We start from the raw sequence: 21,230 nt of genomic DNA on the forward strand, positions 1-21,230 counted from the left end.
AGCAGCATTCCTCTGTGGTTTCTGCTTCAAGCTCCTGCCTTGAGTTCCTCCTTTGGGCTTGCCTCAACGGTGAAACTGCAAGATGAAATAAAACTTTTCTTCCCCAAGTTGCTTTTGGTGTTTATCACAGCAACAGAAAGCAAACCAGAATAACCAGCTTGGGCTATATAGCTAGATGCTACCTCCAAAAACCAACCAAAAAACAAGTAAATGAAGACTGTTGGGCTGGCATGGGAGGCCACGTGCATAGCACATGTTGGGAGCTCTGGGTTCTATCTCCAGCATCACAAAAGGGAACAGGGAAGGAGGAAAGGGAAGGGGGAAGAGCAGGAAAGGGCGGGGAGAAGATTTGGGAGAAAGAGAATTCACTAGCATCTTATGCAGCTCAAGCGGCCAAAACAGAACAGCACAGGCTGGGTGGCTTAAACGATGGAACTGTGTCTTCTCACAGTTCTGAAGGCTGGAAAGCCTGAAAGCCTTGCCAGCACGGTCACTTCCTGGAGGGGTCCTCTGCCTGGCTTTCGGATACTTGCCTTCCAATTGTGTAATGGATTGGCATGGAGGGAGCCTGGGCACATGGACCAGCTCTCTGGTGTCCATTTTCATGAAGGCAGATCCCACCAAGGCAGCCCTACCCTCAGGAGTTCATCTGACCCAAATCATCTCCCACAGGCCCATCTCTACACATCACACAGGTGATGACCAGATAAGAGAAGGCAGTTTTCAGTCCATAGGAAATGGAGCTGGGGGAAAACTTATAATGAGTCTTTCTCTGTCCTGCCCAGCCAGCTCCCAAATAATGACACAGAGACTTATTAATTATAGAAGCTCAGCCTATAGCTTAGGCTTGCTACTATCTCTTCTAACTGAACCCATTTGTATTACTTTACGTTCTATCGCGTGGTGTTACCTCACTTCCATCCTGCACCTCCTGTTTCTTTGCTGTGTCTTCTGTACTGCATTCTCCCCCTCTTCCTTTCTCTCCCTGGAAATTCCTTCTATACCTCCTGCCTACCTACTGGCCATTCATTCAGCTTTTTATTACACCCGTCACAGCAAATACATCTTCAGACAATGCACAAATAGTCCACACACTGCTGGGGCAAGAAGACAGACAGCAGCCAGCTCAGAGTGAACGGGAAACAAACTGAGAGCATGGATGAGCTGTGAGGGTTAGCAGGGAAGGGTTGGTGTTTCGAGAGCTGCTCATGGGAAAGAAAAGATCCTATGTTCAATTGGCTTAGTCATCACTATGGTCATTTTTTTTTTCATATTTTTGATCCCATTATAAAATCTCTACAAGTCAAACATCTTTTTAAAAGGCACTTATAATACGCTGTGAAGTAAACAAACAAACAAAAAAAAAGCACATGCACATATTATAAAACCATTGTGTGCTGTGTGATATATGATCCAGTATGTTTAAAATATTCAACAGAAAATTTTCAGAAGGATGTGTACACAAAATGTTCAGTGTTTGTCTCTAGGAGATGAGACTGAGGGGACATCTGGCAGGGATCAGTTAGGAAAACAAACTGTACTAAGAGCCAGACAGACAGACAGCACTGCTTTTAGGCAGGCCTGTGCTTGCTAAGCTGGTGGAAGAATGGAGAAGACAGAGGTGCGTGGGTGGAGGACCCGAGGGGCTGTCAGGTTGGTCACCCCAGCTCTGGTCCCCCAGAAATCAGGCACCTGTTGCTGCTGCTACATACCTGTCCAGAACTTAGTGTCTGGCCAGTCAAGGCCGACCCTTGCCTCTACACTGTATGTCTGCTGCCACCATCATGGCCGAGTAGGAATGATTAATGCCTCTACTTCCTCCCACACCCTTCATTACCAGACTGAAAACTATCCAGAACACAGCTGGGAAGGGGGTCTGGGAAGTAGGCCCAGGCCCAGAATGCCTTTGATTTGGGGGAAATGGAGAAAGAGCGGGAAACAGTCCTTGGGCCAGGAGACAGTCATTACAGTCTTCACTCAAGGACTGCTCAGTGATAAGCCCTCTTGATCAGTTCAATTTCTCAACCACAACAGCAAAGCAGCAACCTCCTGTAACTGTCCCTCTGGTCAATGGAATGAGTTCAGCTGCTCCTCAAAATGGAAACCCACTACACCATCACCTGTTGTATGTACTGTCGGGGACCTCCTCGAGCCAATGGCAAACTTGACTAGACATTATCACACCTAGCCACCGAATTACAACTTTCACCAATTCACCACACACAAGTAACAGGAAATCAAGAGACACACAATGCATATGTACAAAACCAGAAAAATACGTCAACTTTAGCTACCTTCTCTACTGGTCATGAAGCTGGAGCTGTCATTATTAAAACTTCCTTTTTCTTTCTCCTAGGGAATATGCTTATTTTGGTTTGGGCAGCAGCCCATTTCGTTAGATTTAGTTCTTTCTTTTTCTAAAGATTTATTTATTTTATGTGCACGAGTGTTTTGCCTGCGTGTATATATACGCGCCACATAGTATGTGCCCGGTTGGTTCCCTTGGAGGCCAAAACCAGGTATCAGACACCCCAGACTGAAGCTACTGGTGCTATGGACCACCATATAGGTTCTAGGAACTGAACTCATGTGCTCTGCAAGAGCAACAAATGCCCTTAGCCACCAAGCCTCATCTCCAGCCCAGAATCAGTGTTTTACCTAGTAAAGTATTTCAAAGTCTTTATCCTTAGAAGGCCTACCCCAGTATTAGCTTGCTCTAATCTATTAAACTGCTCACAATTTCTAGGCAATAGACTAGCAAATTCCAGGTTTCAAACACCGTCCTTACTACCTTACGGCATATTGGCAGCCCTACATGTCCCTCACATGTCACTCTAGCCACTCTATAATACTATATTATATCATATTATATTATATATTTTACATATCTTATACATATAGGTAATATATTATATATGTACAAATTATATTTGTGTTCTATATTATACATATTATACATTATATAATATATTAATATTGTCACTATAATATTATATTACAACTACTTTTTCTTTGTAGTTCAATGGTATTCTAAGAAACATCAAATGCTAGTCTTTTCTGTCAAACAATATAAAACCTATTTAGGACAAGGGATTTAATTCTTATCTCTTCCAGCTTGTAAGACTTTTATGCAAATCTTTTATCTCTTCCCTTACAGACTTTGATGCAAATGTTTTAATACCCAGTAAAACTTTTGTGCGCCTGCCTCTTCCTTCCTTCCTTCATCTCCTTTGCTTTGACTATTGTACAACCAGCCAGTGTTGAAAGAGCATGAGGTTGGATCCCAGACAATGGGGAAAAGACAGTTACCACCTGTACAGGAATAAAACCCAAGTGCATTTCATGTCCCCTGTGCTTGGGCTTGTCCACCCTGCGGGATCTCACTCATGCATCCCTTTTGTAGAAACAGTTGTCTTGCTGAGCTACTTCTGCTTTGTTCACATGTTCCTTTGTGAGACGCGACACCAAAATTACTCTTTCTCTAAGAGCATGGATACGGCAAAGGGCCATGTGGTTAGCTGTGGCACCGTTATCATATTCCTTAGTAGATGCCTGTTCCTTTAACATGGGTCAACTTGCATCCATGTTGCAAGGATGAAAAGAAAACATTTTTGGTGTGGGTTTTTAGGTGTATGACTAAGAAGAGAATTCAAAGTCGTATGAGGATGAGGACATATAAAATCCTTCCACTGCTTTTTTTTTTTTAACATTTCTTTTACTTATTTTTACGTTTATGAGTGCTCTGCCTACATGTACAACTTTATGCCAGAAGGAGACATCAAATCTCACTATAGATGATTATGAGCCACCATGTGGTTACTGGGAATTAAACTCTGGGACGTCTGGAAGAGCAGCCAGTGCTCTTAACGGCTGAATCGTCTCTCCAACCCTCCACTACCTCTGCTTTCCCTTTAAACTTGGGTATCAGAAAAAGGATGCAAACAGATACTGGGGTATGTCACAGCAGTTAAAAATCCATCCATGGGGTGTTGTTCCTGAGCGGGGGCTGCCACAGCATACCAAGGGTAGGGGACAAATACAATCACTGGAGAGCTGTCAGCCGGGGCCATGCCCTAGCCTCTGGAAGACCCTTCTCTCACATCTAGCACATCTTACAACCTGGCCAGGAGTCCCCTTGAGGAGGAGCTAGCTCATTTACATAATGGAAACAGGTAGAGTGTTGTGCGACATCTGCACAGATGCAATCGTCCTTTAAGTCAGAGGCACAAATGCATGTTTATGGTCAAGCAGCTCACAGAATACACAAGTGCAACGGTCAGGCCATTACATCCAATTTAAACATCTTGAGATTGAGTTGTTCCCTTGATGTGTGCTGTGCTTATTTCACAACTGACTACACCCATTCACTGTCACCTTCTCAGGATTTTAAAAGTACAACTCATTTTTATGGAAATCGTCAATTTGCCAACATTCTCTGTTAGGCTCTTTGAAATCTACTATAATCATATCTTTGGGCTAAAATCTTTTCTTTGCTCATGTATTTCTAACCCACAATCACTCTGTAGACCAGGATACAATTTTAAAACCTTAAGGATCTAAATTAGAATACAAAATTTATCGTGCGGTTCCAAGTCAGTGTAAAATTTTCCATGATTTTGCCCAGAAAACAGATGCCCGTCAGCACCCTCACCAAGAAGCCCCATCATTACTGCGCCTCTCAGAGTTGGAACAAAATACATCCAAAGTATCTTATGAGCCAGAACTTCTCCAGGGAGAATTCGGAGCAGCTGCTCCTGAGATTCTTTCAATTCGGGCTTATGCGAATCCTTCCTGAACAAAGCACCCTTTGTTTAGGAAAGTAGGTACTAACAGCTTCTCTGCACAGGGATGCTCCCTGTCCACCACCTCAGCTCCTCAGCACATGTCCCTGAACCACAGGGCACATGCAGGGGACAGAGCTGTGAGTGTTGCAGATTCAGGAGCCAAATGAACCGGTAAGCCAGGGAGGCAGAGTCCCTGACGGGCATCTTCAGAGAAAGAAAACTAAGCGAAAGCGAGTCTCTGGGCTCCAATGCTACCTCTGCTCTCTGCCGAACATAACTGTTCCCTATTAGCGCTCTTTTGACGCCTGCCTTTCTCACCAGTAAACTGATGGGTCAAATCTTTCTTTCTAGTGAAGTGATGGGTCAAGGCTTGAATCTGCTAAGAGGATGAGTGTCGCCATTGATGTACAGCTTGGGATTAGCTCAAAATATTAACAGATTATCGAGAATCCCATATAACGCTTAGCTGTAAGCCACATCCATGGGTCTCAGAAGCAGTAAGGGAGGCATGAAGTCTGGAGCAGATCTGATAAACAAAGGAGACTGTAAGGACATCCAACTGCTGTCAATCTAGGGCAGAGCAGCACCCGCCTAGAACTTGTTACTAAAGCCTTTTACTTGATTGCTGATTCTATACCCTTAGCAATCAATTGAGCATCACAACTCCCACTCTGTCCACCTGCCGGGGTGGTTGTGAGGATCAGAATCAGAAGGGGACAACAGGAATCAAGGCATATGACTGGCACAGTGACTCACAGGCCTGCTTCAACTCCAGCACACCAAGGACAAGCACAGGCTAGATGGAGCAGCTGTACATACCTGATGGTGGTACCCTGCAGGCGATCTATCTTCTTGTTCAGCTCTGCAATGATGCTGTGGAGTTCTGTGATGCGCTCCTCATAGCGAAGGGTTGTGCGCTCCTGGACATCTTCATGCTCTCTCATGAGGTGTGACTGTTCACACTAGGACCAAGAACACAGGACAGAAGATGGACACGTGGATGTGTTGACATTTTGCCTTGTGGAGAATGATTCTACATTTTATGGCTTCAAGCTATTGCTCTCAACACTGGAATGTCCTTAATAAGACACTCACCTGCTCCAACCCCAAACTAACCCTTGAAGCCCCAATGAAAATTTACAGTGCCTTGGGAGGAGATGCAGGGTTTTGCTTTTCTAATACTCCTTCATTCTGCATCACCCTCTACAGAGTACCTGCTGGCTCCTAACCAAGAAATGGACCGTCAGATTCTGCATCTCAAGTAAATGCCCCTAAGTTTACACAGAGTTGCTTCATCCACAGTCTCCTGTCCCTTAGTTCCTTCTACCAATTCGCTTCGTTTTCCACAGTATGCTTCAGTAACTTTTCAACCCCAAACACTAAGTGGTGTAATGGGTGTTTCAGTGGGGGTGGGGGACTCGTGGTTGCTATCCAATATCCTCTTCTTCCAAACTGTAAGTCCCAGAAGGCAGACACTAGATATTCCATTATTCAGTCCTCGCCACCTCCCCCACCCTGGTGGCATATGGCCCAGCTCACTGTGGGTGATCTCGAAGTGTTATGAAATGAGTAAATGGCAATGTGTCACAGCCATGAAGGCTACTTTATAGAAATAATGACAAAAGAGGCCTCAAAGCTTCCCTGTGCCTATGCACTGATGGAGTAAAAAAAAATCAGTGCATGCCAGGAAAAAATGCTTTTGCAGAGGGAATGTAAAGCCTAAGGAACCCGTCCCCATTATTTCCCTCTACCCGCCTCAATTTCCCTGCGGCAGTGGCAGCTGATCTCATTTACATAACAATAAAACATGCTAGGTGATGGAACAAGTGGTCTAGCTCTGGCCTTGTCGGCTAGACTCAGCGGTTATTAATTTCCTGTCCAGCAGGGAAATTTTAATTTCACTTTCAACAAGGTTTTCCGAATGCCAAGAGCCATATGTGCTCTCCAGCCAGCTCTGCAGGTGTGCATTTTCAGGCCGGCCTGTGGCAGGGAAAGGGGTAAGGCTTCTTAACCACTATCTCATACACCCTCCCCTTCCCCAAGTCTGCTACGTTTCCAATGGTATCACCCTGGGCAGGGACCTGGGACCCTCAGAACTCTGGAAACAAGAATTGGACAAGCAAGGCTTACACATCATCTATCTATCGTAAACCTTCCTAGGAGAGCTGCTTCCAGAAGAACTGCTGTGTTCGATGATGACCTCAACACCAAATAACATCCACTCAAGGTGAAGCCACCGGAGTCAATGGGGCCAGAAGTAAGAGCAAGGCCACTTTGAAGGGTCTGGAGACATTGCTCAGTGGCTCTGGGTTTAAACCCTAGCCCTCAAAAAGCCATGCCTAAGTGGAAGCTTTCCTAAGCAGAACAATCTCCTTTGGTGCATTTTAGGACTTTTTCATCCACAACCCACTAATTGTTAGAAGTCAGAGAAGTCCACAAAATGTTAGTGTATTAAAACCAGCTTTGGTGGCTAAATCAACAGCCCCTGTCTTTCTCTGAAACATCTACGTGTAGACTACTGTTCCTTTCGGGTCTCGAAGGGCATCGTGAGCTCTTTATTCCCACCCCCAAATAGTATGTGTTGTATTCATACACCTGTAGAATACACACTCTTGTGAAGATGCCATGGCTATGCTGGCTCTCAACATCCGGTTAGTTCACTAGACACAGTTTTCTGTGTGATGCTTCCCACACAAGCTTAATGAGCATCCATGTCCCCACCTTCCCTCCCTCATTCCTCCTTTCCTGCAGTCTTTGTGGAACAACAGGCTACTACCACCACCTGGGCTGTCCAGAGATGGCAGAACCCCATCAACAATGAAGAGGTTCAGTGTTGAGATGAGTAAAAGGCGGCTAAGTGACGTGAAAGTCAGCACAAGACGACACAGGCATCCCTGCACACTGCTCTGGCCCACCCCAAACAAAGATCCTGTGGGAATGGCTGGGTTTAGGAGACACCAGATGGAGAGGGAGAGGATGGCATGTGGTGCTGAACCACCTTTGCCCTGGCTTCCAGTGGAAAAGTCTGCTTGGACGGGTGTGCAGGAGCGAGAGACTCTGGGGAGCCTGAACTCAGTAGGGAACAGCGCTTGCAGCTACCAGGGCGGACAGACGGGAGAAACAACCCTTTTAGCTGAGGGCAAGGATGTTGGCTCACATCCCTACATTTTCCCGTAAGTATAGTTTTGTTGTTGTTTGTTAAGCACTAGGAAGCTTCTTGAATTTAGCAGTGCCTTTAACAAGTACTAGACATCTCTGGATTGCCCCAAATGTCTAAGAGACTATCTAGTGCCATGGGGGCTTGAAGGAACTGTGGTCACTATAATTGAATGGACTAAAGGAATCCTGGAGTTTTTGGAGAATAAGAAACACAGACTCAAGAAGGAGGGGAGAACGGTAGCAGCCGGGTGCTTCAGGCCCTGTGCGGCGCTGGCATCCAGGAATCTTCTAGGTTGTTAAATCACTTAGTTGTTCATGATAATCTGCAGTGACCAATTACAAGCGACAACTCGGAGATGCAGTCCCTGTTTTATCTCTGATTGTTTGCCTTTTTTATTTCTTAGTCTAGCCAAGGGTCTATGTCAGCTTAGAGAAGCAGACCTTGGTTTCAAGGGTCCTTTATGTATTCTTAGGTTCAGTCTCATCTACTTCCTGTTTGACCATCATTTTCTTCCTTCTACTAATTGTAGGTTCAGTTTGTCCTGGCTTTTTGAGCATCTTGAGATACAGTGATAGGTATTCTTGAGATTTCTCTTTTTAAAAATATAGGCATAAATTGACATAAGCATTCCGTTCAACACTGTTTTCGCTATATGCCAACACGCTTTGTTACATTGTACATTCATTTGAATTCATTTGAAAACAAGTGTCAAACTGATCTTTTAATTTTTTAGTTATTTATTTACATATTTTTATAATGCCCAGAGGTCCACTCAGGGTTTCATAAACCCATTTACACAACCCTTTTTCAAACGGCGTCTCTGTCTCTCCCAGTTAGTGTATGCAGGGCTACACCTGGAAGATAAACATTAGCAACCCTGCTGAGGTGGCCAACGGGGCCTTCACCAACGCTGTGTGTATTACTGCCTTCTGTGCACAAGAGTACAGCTGTACTTGTCTTCCTGCCTAAGGCTAACACAGGCCCCTGGAACTTGTTTTGGCCCATGAGATGGGTGATTACATGCCATTTTGTCATTAAGAACTCTTGTAGGATTTACCACATGTCCTTCTTCGGGTCATGGTGAGTAGTGACATTCCAGGAGAGATACAGTTGATAAACTTAGGTCTAGGTGAGGTTTGCGCGCATGCACACACCTACCTCCATGAGCTCCTAGTAAGATATTTGATATCAGGGATTGCTTGCTATTACTGCATATCCTGACTGATCAAATCATTTTGTACATGGGAAAACAGACTCAATATGAAGTGACTGTTTTATTTACTGTAACTCAAGTAACATGCAAAAACTGCTAAAAAACAAAAAATGCACCCCCCAAAACATCCTTCTAATTCTGTTTGAGTCACTTGGTGATATCCATAACCTCCCTCTTCTTCCTCTCCAAGCTTCTCATGGGCCCCAGTAGACACCAGGAGATACTATGTTGGACAGCACCAAAGAAGAGCTAGAAATCCTAGACATCTCCATCCTCACCCCTAACGTGGACAGAAGCACCCAAGTTCCCACAGTGTGTGAAACTGGGGAACGCCAGCTTCTGTCGGTAGCTCCAGCTACACCTCAATCATTCGGGGATTACCTGTTTAACAGGAGCTAGGAGCAATAAGCGTGTCTCGTGGCACCTTTACCATCTGGTTGTTATTGTTTGCTTTGCTTTCCCATACACAAATGCCTGCTACATTTCCAACGCGAAAGGCAAGAAGTAGCTTGAAACAATGTGCCTCTGCTTTTCTCCCCATTACTGCAGTAATTGCATCGTGGGCTCGCCCTTCTCCTACTCTAAATTCAATCTCTGACTGATGCGACCAGCGCAGCCCAGCCAGAAAGCCTGTGGCTGCGGCGCCTTGCCTGCACATTTCTAGAGGTCAATATCACTGGGAGTCTAGATTTTCCCTATAACTACAGACGTTCAGTTTGTGATTAAGTATCAGAGTGTTTTGTTTTTCCTGGATTATTTTTTTTTAATCTGACACTTAATACATATCCTGAGCTCATTTCAAGGCCTCAACACTATCATGAGGAGGGAGGAATGAAAACCCCTATAAATACCTGCATCTAGCCATATAAATTGCTGAAGCTGCCTAAGTGCAATAATGTTTAATATAAACAAACAACAGCGAGGGCCAGCAAGATGGTCCAAAGGGTACAGGTGCTTGTGGCTAAACCTGAAGACTGGAGTTCCATCCCTGGGAGCCACATGATGGAAGGAGAAAACCAAGTCCTGCAAGTTGTCCTCTGGCCTCCACAGGTACACTGTGGTGCGTGTGTGTACAAACACATCCACATATGTAAACAAAAACACGGTAAAAGTGAAGTTAAAACAAACAAAAGCATCGTTTCAAGTGCTGGGAATAAAACCCTTTAGGCACATCTCTGCTAGTGGTACAATCCCAAATCAAGCCTTGAGACAGACCTGTCTGGGAACATGAGGCCTGGTGGAAAGGCCTGTGCAGTGATACTGGGGGCTTTCTGGTTCTGATAATGCTCTTCACTGGTGTTTAGCTTATTCCACAGAGACCACTGATCTTTAATCAGCACATTTGTCTCAGCTGTCAAACCTAAGAGCATTATGAACTGGCTTCTTGAAAAATGCAGTGCCATCATTAATGGGTTAACCCTCTCAGCCATCCTGGAAAGGGGTCAGCACCTCTCCCGTTTAAAATATGGCAAGATGTGAAGGTTACTTTCTCAGGGTCACACTGGGCTGGTCACAACTAATAGTACTCAGGGTATTCTGATTATAAGCTCCGTCACGGTTCTCCTTAGGGAAAAGGGTGGTGAGGGCAAGCTGGAGAAGGAGAGACAAATTCAAATGCCACGAAGGAGCACAGAGTTGCAGCAGTCACCATGTCACCACAGAATGCTATTCACAAAGAAGAAAGGGCAAGGAGCTAACCAAGAAAATGCCTGCAAACTACATCTTCATCTCAGGAAAAAAATTTTTAAAAAGCCCATGAAAGAAAATATTCTCTCTCTATTCCATTTCACGGAAACTACAAATTTTCTTTCTTGAGCGCCTGTGTGCGACAACTGAGGGGGCTTGCTTTCTGAAGTTAAAGAGCTTTGCAGCAGGAAGTGCCCCCACCCCACTGCTGATGTGAATGAATGTGGGTACACGGGTAAGTGCGGGCAGATCTGTGCTGCACCTGCTCAGTTTGAAAGTGTGGGGATGTGCCGCACAGTACTATTAGTTGTATTGTGCTGGCAGCAGCTTGGTGCACAGCAGCAGAAAATTAATACAAGGATTCTGTCTTCTCTTTCTTATTGATATTGGCTTCTTACCCAGCATTTCACTTCCATCCGAGGACAATTTCTAAAATTCTGTCTAGGATCGATCGCACAGTCCTAATTTAGCAAACCTACTTTTATTCAACCAATTCTAGTGTCATCAATAATTATTGGACAGATGTTGGATTTCTTCTGGTGATGCCCCAATGCATGTAAACACCATCTATTGTTTACAGTGTTGTTGATCATGGCACTATAATATTTGGAAATGGTAAAACTTCCTCCAGGCCCAGAACAAATTTCACGTGCATTGCTCTTCCAGAAGCTGAGAAAGCTTCAAATGGACATCATTTACCCAGGCACAAGACAGCACAGCACTATCTGTTCATTGCATTTAGCTTTACTAGAATCAATCCATCTTTGTAAGGGATCAGGAAAGCTAGGCTGACATTTCCTTATATTCTCTTTCCTGGATCCTAGGGGTTTTTGTTTGTTTGTTTTGTTCATTTGTTCGCTTTTATAATTTGAAAGGCATCTCTCTAGTGAAGTGTGCACAAGGTAACTTTTAAGACTTGTGTACAAATGCAAATATAAGCTGGCCTTAGACATGATTGGTATCATCGGAAGTAAAAAAAATGCCATCAAAAGCTATTATGTGAGAAGGCTTAAACACAAATAAGCCCCAAAGGAGCTGAGCAACCTCAGATAAAGCACCATAAAGTTTTCTATTGTCTTTTTGCTATCCCCTGAGCAAACAGCTTTGTCTTTGCAAACGTAAATCCTAATAAATATCAAAATGGTCATGCTTTAAGGTCCAAGACTGGAGGGCTTGCCAGCTGTAAGTTGAAATCATGTACAATTTTCTTTAAATAAATAAATAAAAGCTGGAGAGGAGGAAAAGGGCACACACACACACACACACACACACACACATACTCACGCACACATACACATACACACACACACACACACACACACACACACACACACGCACGCACGCACACACGCATGCACACACGCACGGTGTGGGGGGAAATAGGGGGAGTCTCACCAATAATAACTGCCCACAGTGATGGCCTTTGGATAAGTACAAGTTAGAAACCACAGTTACTTAATATCATTTTGCTGTTATTGAACACAAAAGTAGCACTTTCTGTTTAAAAGAACTTGCTCTGATAAGGCCTTTAGAAAGTTCCAATTCACAAAGACCACTGGAAATACTATAATGCCATTATTCTTTTGCAATCTAATGGGTAATAATTTAGGTAAAATTTTCACCTAAGTGCAAAAACCGAAACCAAAAAATGTCACGCAGAGAATCCTGGAGTGAGGAATTAGCACTAGTGGTCTTGCTCAAGCGCTCCTCTGACCTAGGGTATGGAGCGGCTCATCTGCCTGGCTGTCTGTCAAATGTGAAGGCAGCTGACTGAGCATAAAACCAACCAGTCTTCTTCCTTCACCTTCTACCACCAGATTCAAGCCACCTGTGATCGTGAGACATGCGAGTTCCCTAGAACTTTCCAAGGCCTCCTAGAACAGTGTCTACAACAAAACCAAAAATGTTTTTCCCCCTAGCTGTAAACTTTTCTTCAACTATTTCCTTTCTGAATACAAAAGTAATGTACTAGTGATAGGATACACTTAAAAAATAGCCATGTAAAGCCAGATGTGGTGGCAAAGGCCTGTAATCCCAGGACTTGAGATACTGAGGCAGGAGGATTGCCTCAAGATGCAGAGCCACCTGAGCTATAGCGCTCCATCTGTCTTAGACACTTGTCCCCCACCATAGTTATCAATAATGTGCCACTGACATGCTTACTTCCTTGGAGGAGTGTGGAGTGTAGCTGGGCTTCATGTGTTCTAGGCAAGCGGTCCACCTCTGAGGTTCAACACATACTGCTTTAACCTTTTAGTTTGAGACAAAGGCTCATTAAGTTGTCCAGCCTGGCCTTGAGCTCTCCTTGTAGCCCAGGCAGACACTGAACTTGTAATTCTCCTTCCTCACCCTCCTGAGTAGCTAGGATTACAAAGCTGTATCACCCCCAAGCCTGACAAATTGAAATTTTAAAATTGCTTTTTAAAAATAACCCTGGTGGGTTTTGTTTTTGTTTTTTTAATGCTTTGAATTACCACATTAAAAAAAAAATAAAGTGAGCATATATTTACACAGCAGTTTAAAATCTTGAATGTAGTGTCTCTTGGAAAACAAGATACATGTAGGTAAGAATGAACCAAAATCTCTGTTAGATCTGAGGGGTGTCTGTGTTGGCCTATCAGAATCAAGAGTGACTCTGATGAGTGAAAAATTCCAATAGGTGTTCACAGAAAAAGCCTGAAGGCCAACTGGAGAAAACAGGTAGACCCAGGAAGACTATACTGATGCCAAGGTGTGAGGTGGGAAAGGCCCATCAGAAGATATGAAGGACCAAGGCGGTCTCGCCCTGGAAACTATAAAGACTGGTCCCCAGGGTTCCTGTCTAGAGCAAGAAAAACCTCAGGGCAGCATCTAAACAGATCGGGATGGAGATGATAGAGGAAAAGAAAAGATCCAGAAATGAAACAGAGGCGCAGAACCAGGAAGGTCAAGAAGCAGCTGTCATACGTGCTATGATCTCAAACTGCTTTCATGAACCCCCATTCCTTAAAAGTTCAAGGAGGGGTGTAGAGATGGCTCAGCAGTTACTAGCAAGGACTGCTATTGTAAAAGAGCCCACTTTGGTCCTCAGCCCCTACATCAGGAAGCTTGTAACTACCTGAAACTCCAGCCCCAGGGCATCTGACACCCTCTGCTGGCCTGTGTGTGTACACCACACACACACACACACACACACACACACACACACACACACACACAATTAAACTAATAAGTCTTTCAAAGTAAGCAAATAAATAAAAGTCCAAAGAAAACATGCTTTCATATCACATCAAAGCAAAGCCTAGAAAAATATTGAGGTCAAATCCTATACAAGAAAAGACAGCCCATACTACACAGTGAGTTAATGACCCCCTCCCACACAGAGAGGAAAACCAAGCAATAGCCTGTTTTAAAATCACTGGAAGATTTAAGAAACAGGTGTGAGGCATAAATAAACACAATTCACAATCAGAAAAAGTCAGAAATGAGGTGGCAGAGCTCAGCACAGAATGAGAAATAAAAATAATGTCATTGTAGGAATGGATACGAAGCCAAAAAGCACAGAAGAGGAACAGAACACCACAGAGTGGAAATACATTTAAAAAGACATACACAGGCCTTGAGACAATGAAATAACTAAAGCTGGGCAAAGAGGAAACGATATACAAACGATGAAGAAATCTAAGCCAGGAAATAAAACTAATAGTAAGACACATATTTATTATAAACTTCCCCAAAATCAAATTGGAGAGACGGCTCAGTTGTTAAGAGCACTGGCTGCTCTGCCAGAGGCCAGGGTTCTATTCCCAGCACCCACAGCTACTTACAACCATATGCAACTCAAGTTCCAGGAGTTCTAACACTCTCCCCTGGCCACCTCAGGTGCTGGGCATGTACTTGGTGCACATACATCCATGCAGGCAAAACATCCATACCACAATCAAAAAACATCACTTCCCAATTCAATACAATCAAAAGAATACACAGCAAACACAAGGTTCTCAAACAAAAAGGCTGAAGACTAAATCTGGCAAAACTAGGAAAAGAAGGAAAGAAAAAGATGAAAGGAAAAAATCCTGTGAATATATAGTGAATATATGAAAATATATAGAGAACTAAAAATATATAGAAATCTGAAAGGAAAGAACCCTGTGAATATATATAGTGTCTTGAAAAACCAAAAAAGGAAAAAAAAACCCTTTGACTATATATAGTGAATATATGAAAATATATATAGGAATAAAGAATATATAGAAATCTGAAAGGAAAGAACCCTGTGAATATATATAGTAGTTTTCAACCTTCCTGATGCTATGACCCTTTCTTTAATGCAGTTCCTCATGTTGTGATGACTCCCAACCATAACAATTATTTTGTTGCTGCTTCATAACTGTAATTTTGCTACTGTTATGAATTATAACGCAAATATCTGATAGGCAGGATAGCTGATACTCAATCCTCAAGGGGGGTCGCAGCCCACAGGTTGAGACCACTGATCTTGATAGAGTAAGAGTTTTGAAAACATAAGGAAAGTGTGTCCCCATCACATGCCACAGCAGCTTCCCATGCTTGACACAGCAAGATAACAGCACGTTCAAGGAGACCTCAAGTCCAGCAAACTGACTCCCAGAGGATGAGTATATATATATACCCATCTTGGTACTCAAGAACTTTGGGAGAATTATTCCATGAGTCTACTCAAAGGATCTAATTATAAATTGGAGGACACTGATATAAAAATCCTGGGGAATATTACTTCCAAATGCCTACATAACTGAAAGAGAAAGCATTTGAAGAATTTATCAATAACTATGTGAGCTATAGTGAGACTGTTATTCTGTGACTGTTTGTCTGTAATGGGGAATAGAGCAAATGAATGATTATGGAACATTCTAACTCTAACATCTGCCCTAGCTGAAGCAAGTGGGATTTTAAAACAGGACTTAAGCAAGCACATGGCACCATCTGAATTTGCAATGGAGGGACAAACATGAGCTCCCAAGACATTTTATCTTCCACTTTACACATAATAAAATATATACATATTCACACTGGTTAATAAAAATAGCTTTCTGATTCTATCCGCAAAAGAGGCCCAATACAATAAGCAATCCAGAAGCAGCAAGCATCCTGAGTACCCAGACAATGGTCTGGAAATCCTGCCTGCTGGGAAAAACTGTGGGTGTTTCAAGAATAGCTGCTTCTAGCTTTGGGGATATGAAATGTACTCTGGATGTCTGGAGTGACTGTTCAGTACACTCTAAGACTCATAAGGAACCCAAGGCTCTACCTGGCTAAAAATAGTACCCACTGGAGCTTTTATAAGGAAAATAATTACAATAGATTGAAATTCAAATATATTTAGATGCATAAATTCTTAATAATATTAAATAACAAGAGAGCACTTTTAGAGCATCACGGCGAATCAATGCATCCTCCTGACAAAGGTTAAATAAATAGCAGGATTCAGGTGCTTGTTTTATGTTTACCCTTTGAAATGCATCACATTTGAACAAACAGCAGGTGGGGAATTTCCCAGCAAAAGCGTCTCCAGTAGTAACCTTGGGATAATTCAACTAAAATGTCACGCGTTTCAAGTCCTAATGAAGCAATACACCCAGACCAGCAGTTCTCAACCTGTGAGTTGTGACCCCTTCTTTCACAAGGGTTGCATGTCAGCTACCCTGCATATCAGATATTTACATGACAATTCATAACAGTAGCAAAATTACAGTTATGAAGTAGCAATGAAATAATTTTATGGTTGGGGGTCACCACAACATGAGGAACTGTGTTAAGGGGTCACAACATTAGGAAGATTGAGAACCACTGGACTCGAAACTACATATCAACAGCTGCTAACATCTAAGAAAGATCAGCAACGGGGTAGGTTACTATGTGTTTGCTGGTGAAAGGATACATTTTACAGTTTTACCAAGGGGAGTGGATGTGAATCTGAGCACCCCTCTGGATGGCAGGAGAGGCAGGATGGGTTCAACTATCCCAGGAGTGTGCAGTCACCAACAGATGTGGTTAACTAGGTGCAATGGCCAAGCTTAAAAATCATTACTAAAAAGCAAAAAAGGCCTAGAGAATAAATCTTTATATTCTAAGTATTTAAAGAAAATGCCTATTTTTTTAAATGAGTGAGATCAACCTGTAATAGTGTTCTGCTGTAAGGAAAATGAAATTTGTAGGAAAATAAATAAACTTGGAAATTATATTAATACTTGAAAATTAGATTAATGAAGGTCATCCAAATGTAGAAAGAAAAAAAATACACATGTTCTCCCTCAAATGCAGAACCTAACTTATAATACATGAATATAGGTAAGCAGGTGTGTGTGTGTGTGTGTGTGTGTGTGTGTGTGTGTGTGTGTGTGTGAGAGAGAGAGAGAGAGAGAGAGAGAGAGAGAGAGAGAGAGAGAGAGAGCGCCGTTAGAAAGGAAACAGAACATAAGGTAATATGATGTGGCAAGGAAGAGCAGGATGCAGGCCAAAGGCACATAAATGATGGAAGAGGATATAAAGTGATTTCTTTCTCATTTCAGCTCCATCACAGATTTTTCATGTGTTGGGTAAGTGAATAAAAACATAATTAATATCAGAAGAGTAAAACCATAGGTTTTACAATGCCCATTCTAGCTATATAGAAGTTTGCTGAAATATTGGAGTTTGGGATGGGAAAGTGTTTGAGTGGCTGCCTTGAACCAGCTGTATCTTGATTTCATGTGAGTTCCTTAGAACAAAGTGATTTTTTATTAAAAAAAAATTAAACCCTTCCATCTATGGTTGCAAACTTGAATGGGAAACTGTAAAGAAGAAAGAACTCTTAGCAGGAAAGTCATCCCAGAGGTTAACTTTATAGGAAGGGAAGTGTAGCTTGGACTGGACAGAAGGAGGTGTGGAGTGGGAGGCAGATTCTGTTCCCTGACTGGGTGCAATGGGTGTGAGGATGCTATGAACTGCATCTGTATCCAACCCCCAAGTGCTGGGTACCACTCTGTTTCCAATGTGACAGTAGGAGGTGGTGGGACTTAGGAGACATGATTAAAAAGGGTGGAGCCCTTGAGAACAGGATTAGTGCCCTGATATACAGAGAAATGAGAAATGAGGGAGAGCTTTGCTCTTTCCACCATTTCGGGACCCAGTATGGGAGCTAGTCTCACTAAAAAACCAAACTGCCAGGGGCCATGATGTCCAGCATCCATAACACAGACGGTTAACAGTTGAAGCCAGATAATCTATCCTGGGGTTTATTTTGTTTTGTTTTGGTTTTAGTAACCCACCTAGAACCTTTGCTCATTAAATTCACATTTGTTTTGTTAAAATTTACACACACACACACACACACACACACACACACACACACACACACATTTACTGTTAGACAAACAAAACACCCATCCGGGTCCCTTACCTGTGCCTTGGCCAACTTCTTTTCCAGAAGGTCCCGTTCCCGCTCTGTTTGCTGCAGACGCTTGTTCAGCTCTACTATGTCTCCCTTGAGGGATGCCAGGGCTGCCAGGTGGAGCTGTGGCGGCAGAAGGAGAGGGACCCATGGTTAGACCAGTTCCTTCCCTTCCCTTCTTTTGATTAGCATAGCCACGAAGAAGGAAAAAAACTCTATCACCCGGAAGGACACTTCTGAGAATAGGAGTCACTGACCTCAGGAACAACACGCCTAAGCGGGGTCTTATGTGAGCTGAGAAACACAACCAGAATTCTGATGTTGCACTGTGCTCCAAAGAGCACACCCCCATCCACCCAGACACCATTCCCCAGCCAGCTTGCTCAGGTTAACAGGAGCTGGAAAGAAAGTTCTTCTTCAGCAGATTTAAAGAGGGGAGAGCTAAGCACTGCGATCAGAATCTGAAAGACTTGGCATTCTGAATACAGAATTTGGTGGTACAAGCTACTGCCTCAGGAGGGGTTTATGTGGCTCTCCAGGCCAGAGATGAGAGAACACACATTCGCCATACCCATCTCGGCACCCACCTCAGGGAGCCCTTGCCTGCCCAGGTACTGCAGATACCTGCCTTCCCTTTGCAGCCACAGTAGCACCCAGGCTGCTCACCCCTGCGCCCTGCAGGGTGCTGCACCTAGAAATGGAATCATAACAGATGCTGCCTCTCATAGGTGCTCTGCAGCTTCCCCTAGGACTTAATGTGAGTTGAGGCCCAAACAGGCGTGTTCTTTAAGGATGCATGGCAGTGCGCAATTCAAATCTCAAGATCACTAGCACTTTAGTTTTAGAAGACCACCCTTTCTGCACCCTGCTAGGATGTGTTGGAGGTGGGCAGCGGCTTCAAAGCACCTGTGTTCCTCAGTCTCCAACAGCAGTGTGACTAACTTAATTGCACACAGGCTACAAACCAACAGATCAATCGCTGATTTGAAACCAGGAACGCTTGAAATTTAAAAAGGAAATGCCAAGCAATCTGGTGGTATTTGCGTCTGGGGTAGGGCTAGGGCCCCCCAGAAAAGGTCACTCTGCTGTTCAGATACAAGGTTTATGTGATGGTTTCTCAGCACAAACACCACTGTGCTCCCGCTATACAATCTTTTGGAGATTTGTTTTGTTTAGAGTTTGGTGAAGAGAAAGGTTCAGTCCCTTCCACGGCTGGGGCTGTCACCTTGGTCCTGCAGCACCAGCACTGGCATGTCACCTGATCAGGTGGTCCTGGAACAATACAGACCACCTTAATCCCTGAGCAGGATTTTCAAACACACAAGGACCTGACACGTGCTTTAAGAGACATGGGTATGGACACAAGGGTCCCAACTGAGAGTCTGGTCACCTTCTACCTAGCTCACTGTCTTTCATCTGGGGTTGTCTACAAGGGTTGGGAGGATGAAAGGGTAAAGCTGGCATACAATATTGCAGACCCTCTCCCCAAAATCCTGAACTATGTCACATGGGGAGATACACAGAGAAGCTACTTCCACCATAGCCGCACTAGAAGGGTCCATAATAGGATCATACTGTCGGTGGGACTGCTGGGACTGCTGGGCTGGGTGCCAAAATATTTTCTGGACCCTTGGCTCTCTGGACCACCACATTTTCACAGGGTAGCCCTGTGCCTCTCCAGATGAAAGATGTCTCTCAATGAATGGGACAGATAGGTCCCAAAGAGTCTCCTGAATTTGATGGTGGCCTCTACAGACAATCACAAAAAGGCAGGTACCTAAGAGTGTGTTCTACATGCTGAGATCCATCTATGTGCCTTCAAATTAACAAACATTTGTGACGGATGTTAACTCTGTGACCCCATGGTACTTCACATGCCGGTGTACCATGAGGACAAGATGTCTGAGAGTGAGCAAAGGCCCATAATGCTCAGCTGGGACAACTGCAAGACTTTCTTAAGGCTCCACAGAGCACCTGGCAGCTCAAAGCATGGCTCAGCATCCTGCTATTCCATACAAGACTGTGCATGACAGTAATTTGCATGAGTTTTTTTCATGGATAAAAACTTGAGAATTTTACATGCATGACAATAAGAGAAATAAAATGCAACTAGAAGAATAAATTGGAAAGGGCATTCCAGCGGACACCCAGTGGGCCCTGGGTGGCTTTAAATTGTTTTTAGTACTTTTAATTCAATGAATATGTTTTAAGGGGGCTATGTTTGTATTAAGGAAGCAATAAAAAGCAAGAACATAGTAACTGAAACAGGTTGTTTTTCTTTGCTGTCTCAGACCTCTGGCCCTTTTGATGGAAAGACGACAGAATAAAACGTGTCCATTGATGACCATTTCTCAATAGAGGTAGGACTGCCAACAGGCGGTCCCCCTCCCTACCTGTCTCTGCCCCCCATAGTCATAGGGAGCTGTCAACAAGTGCACATGCCTCTTTGCCAGCCTAGTTTAAAGTTAGCAGGGACAGAGGGGCTTCTTGGGTTGAGTCCTTCATGGGCCACACAGAGAAGCTTCAATACGGTGGATGCCAGCATAGGCAGCATGGTGCCAGATTCTGCCAACTCCCAGGGCTTTGAATGTCAAGACTTTTAGAGCTCTGTGAATTGTAAAACATTTTTATTTATTACTATTATTATTATCTCACCACCACCACCATCATCATCATTTTATTATTTGGGCCTGTGTGAGTTAGGTTCAGTGCATGCTATGGCACACATGGGTGCAAAGGTCAGAGGAATACACTGAGGATTTGGACTTCTCTTTTCACTGTGGGTTCTGGGGACTGAACTTGGGTTTTCAGGTTTGTGTGTCAAGTGCTTTTTCCTGCAGGGCCATCTGTGCAATTTTCACGGGGAGCATATGCAGAGCTTACACGGAACCTTGTTACTGTCTGTACATGTTGGGCTTTAGTGCACACAGGTGACAGATGCATGCATTCTCATGTTTCTAGGGACAAAGGTCCCAGATTCTCCAGGTCGTTTGTAAG

The 21,230-nt window shown here is 43.7% G+C and overlaps 1 protein-coding gene across 2 annotated transcripts in view; it reads right to left on the bottom strand.

The window, feature by feature from the left end:
* Mcc (MCC regulator of WNT signaling pathway) overlaps nucleotides 1-21,230 on the bottom strand; it is a 376,902-nt gene that overhangs the window by 82,058 nt on the left and 273,614 nt on the right. For both annotated transcript variants that reach the window (XM_036204583.1, XM_036204584.1), the window contains 2 exons: nucleotides 18,243-18,356; nucleotides 5,604-5,746 (listed from right to left, as the gene is read on the bottom strand). In XM_036204583.1, coding sequence (XP_036060476.1) covers nucleotides 5,604-5,746; nucleotides 18,243-18,356 — 257 coding nt within the window. The remainder of the gene's footprint in view (nucleotides 1-5,603; nucleotides 5,747-18,242; nucleotides 18,357-21,230) is intronic.

Source organism: Onychomys torridus, chromosome 13, assembly GCF_903995425.1.
Source record: "Onychomys torridus chromosome 13, mOncTor1.1, whole genome shotgun sequence".
Taxonomy (NCBI): Eukaryota; Metazoa; Chordata; class Mammalia; order Rodentia; family Cricetidae; genus Onychomys; species Onychomys torridus.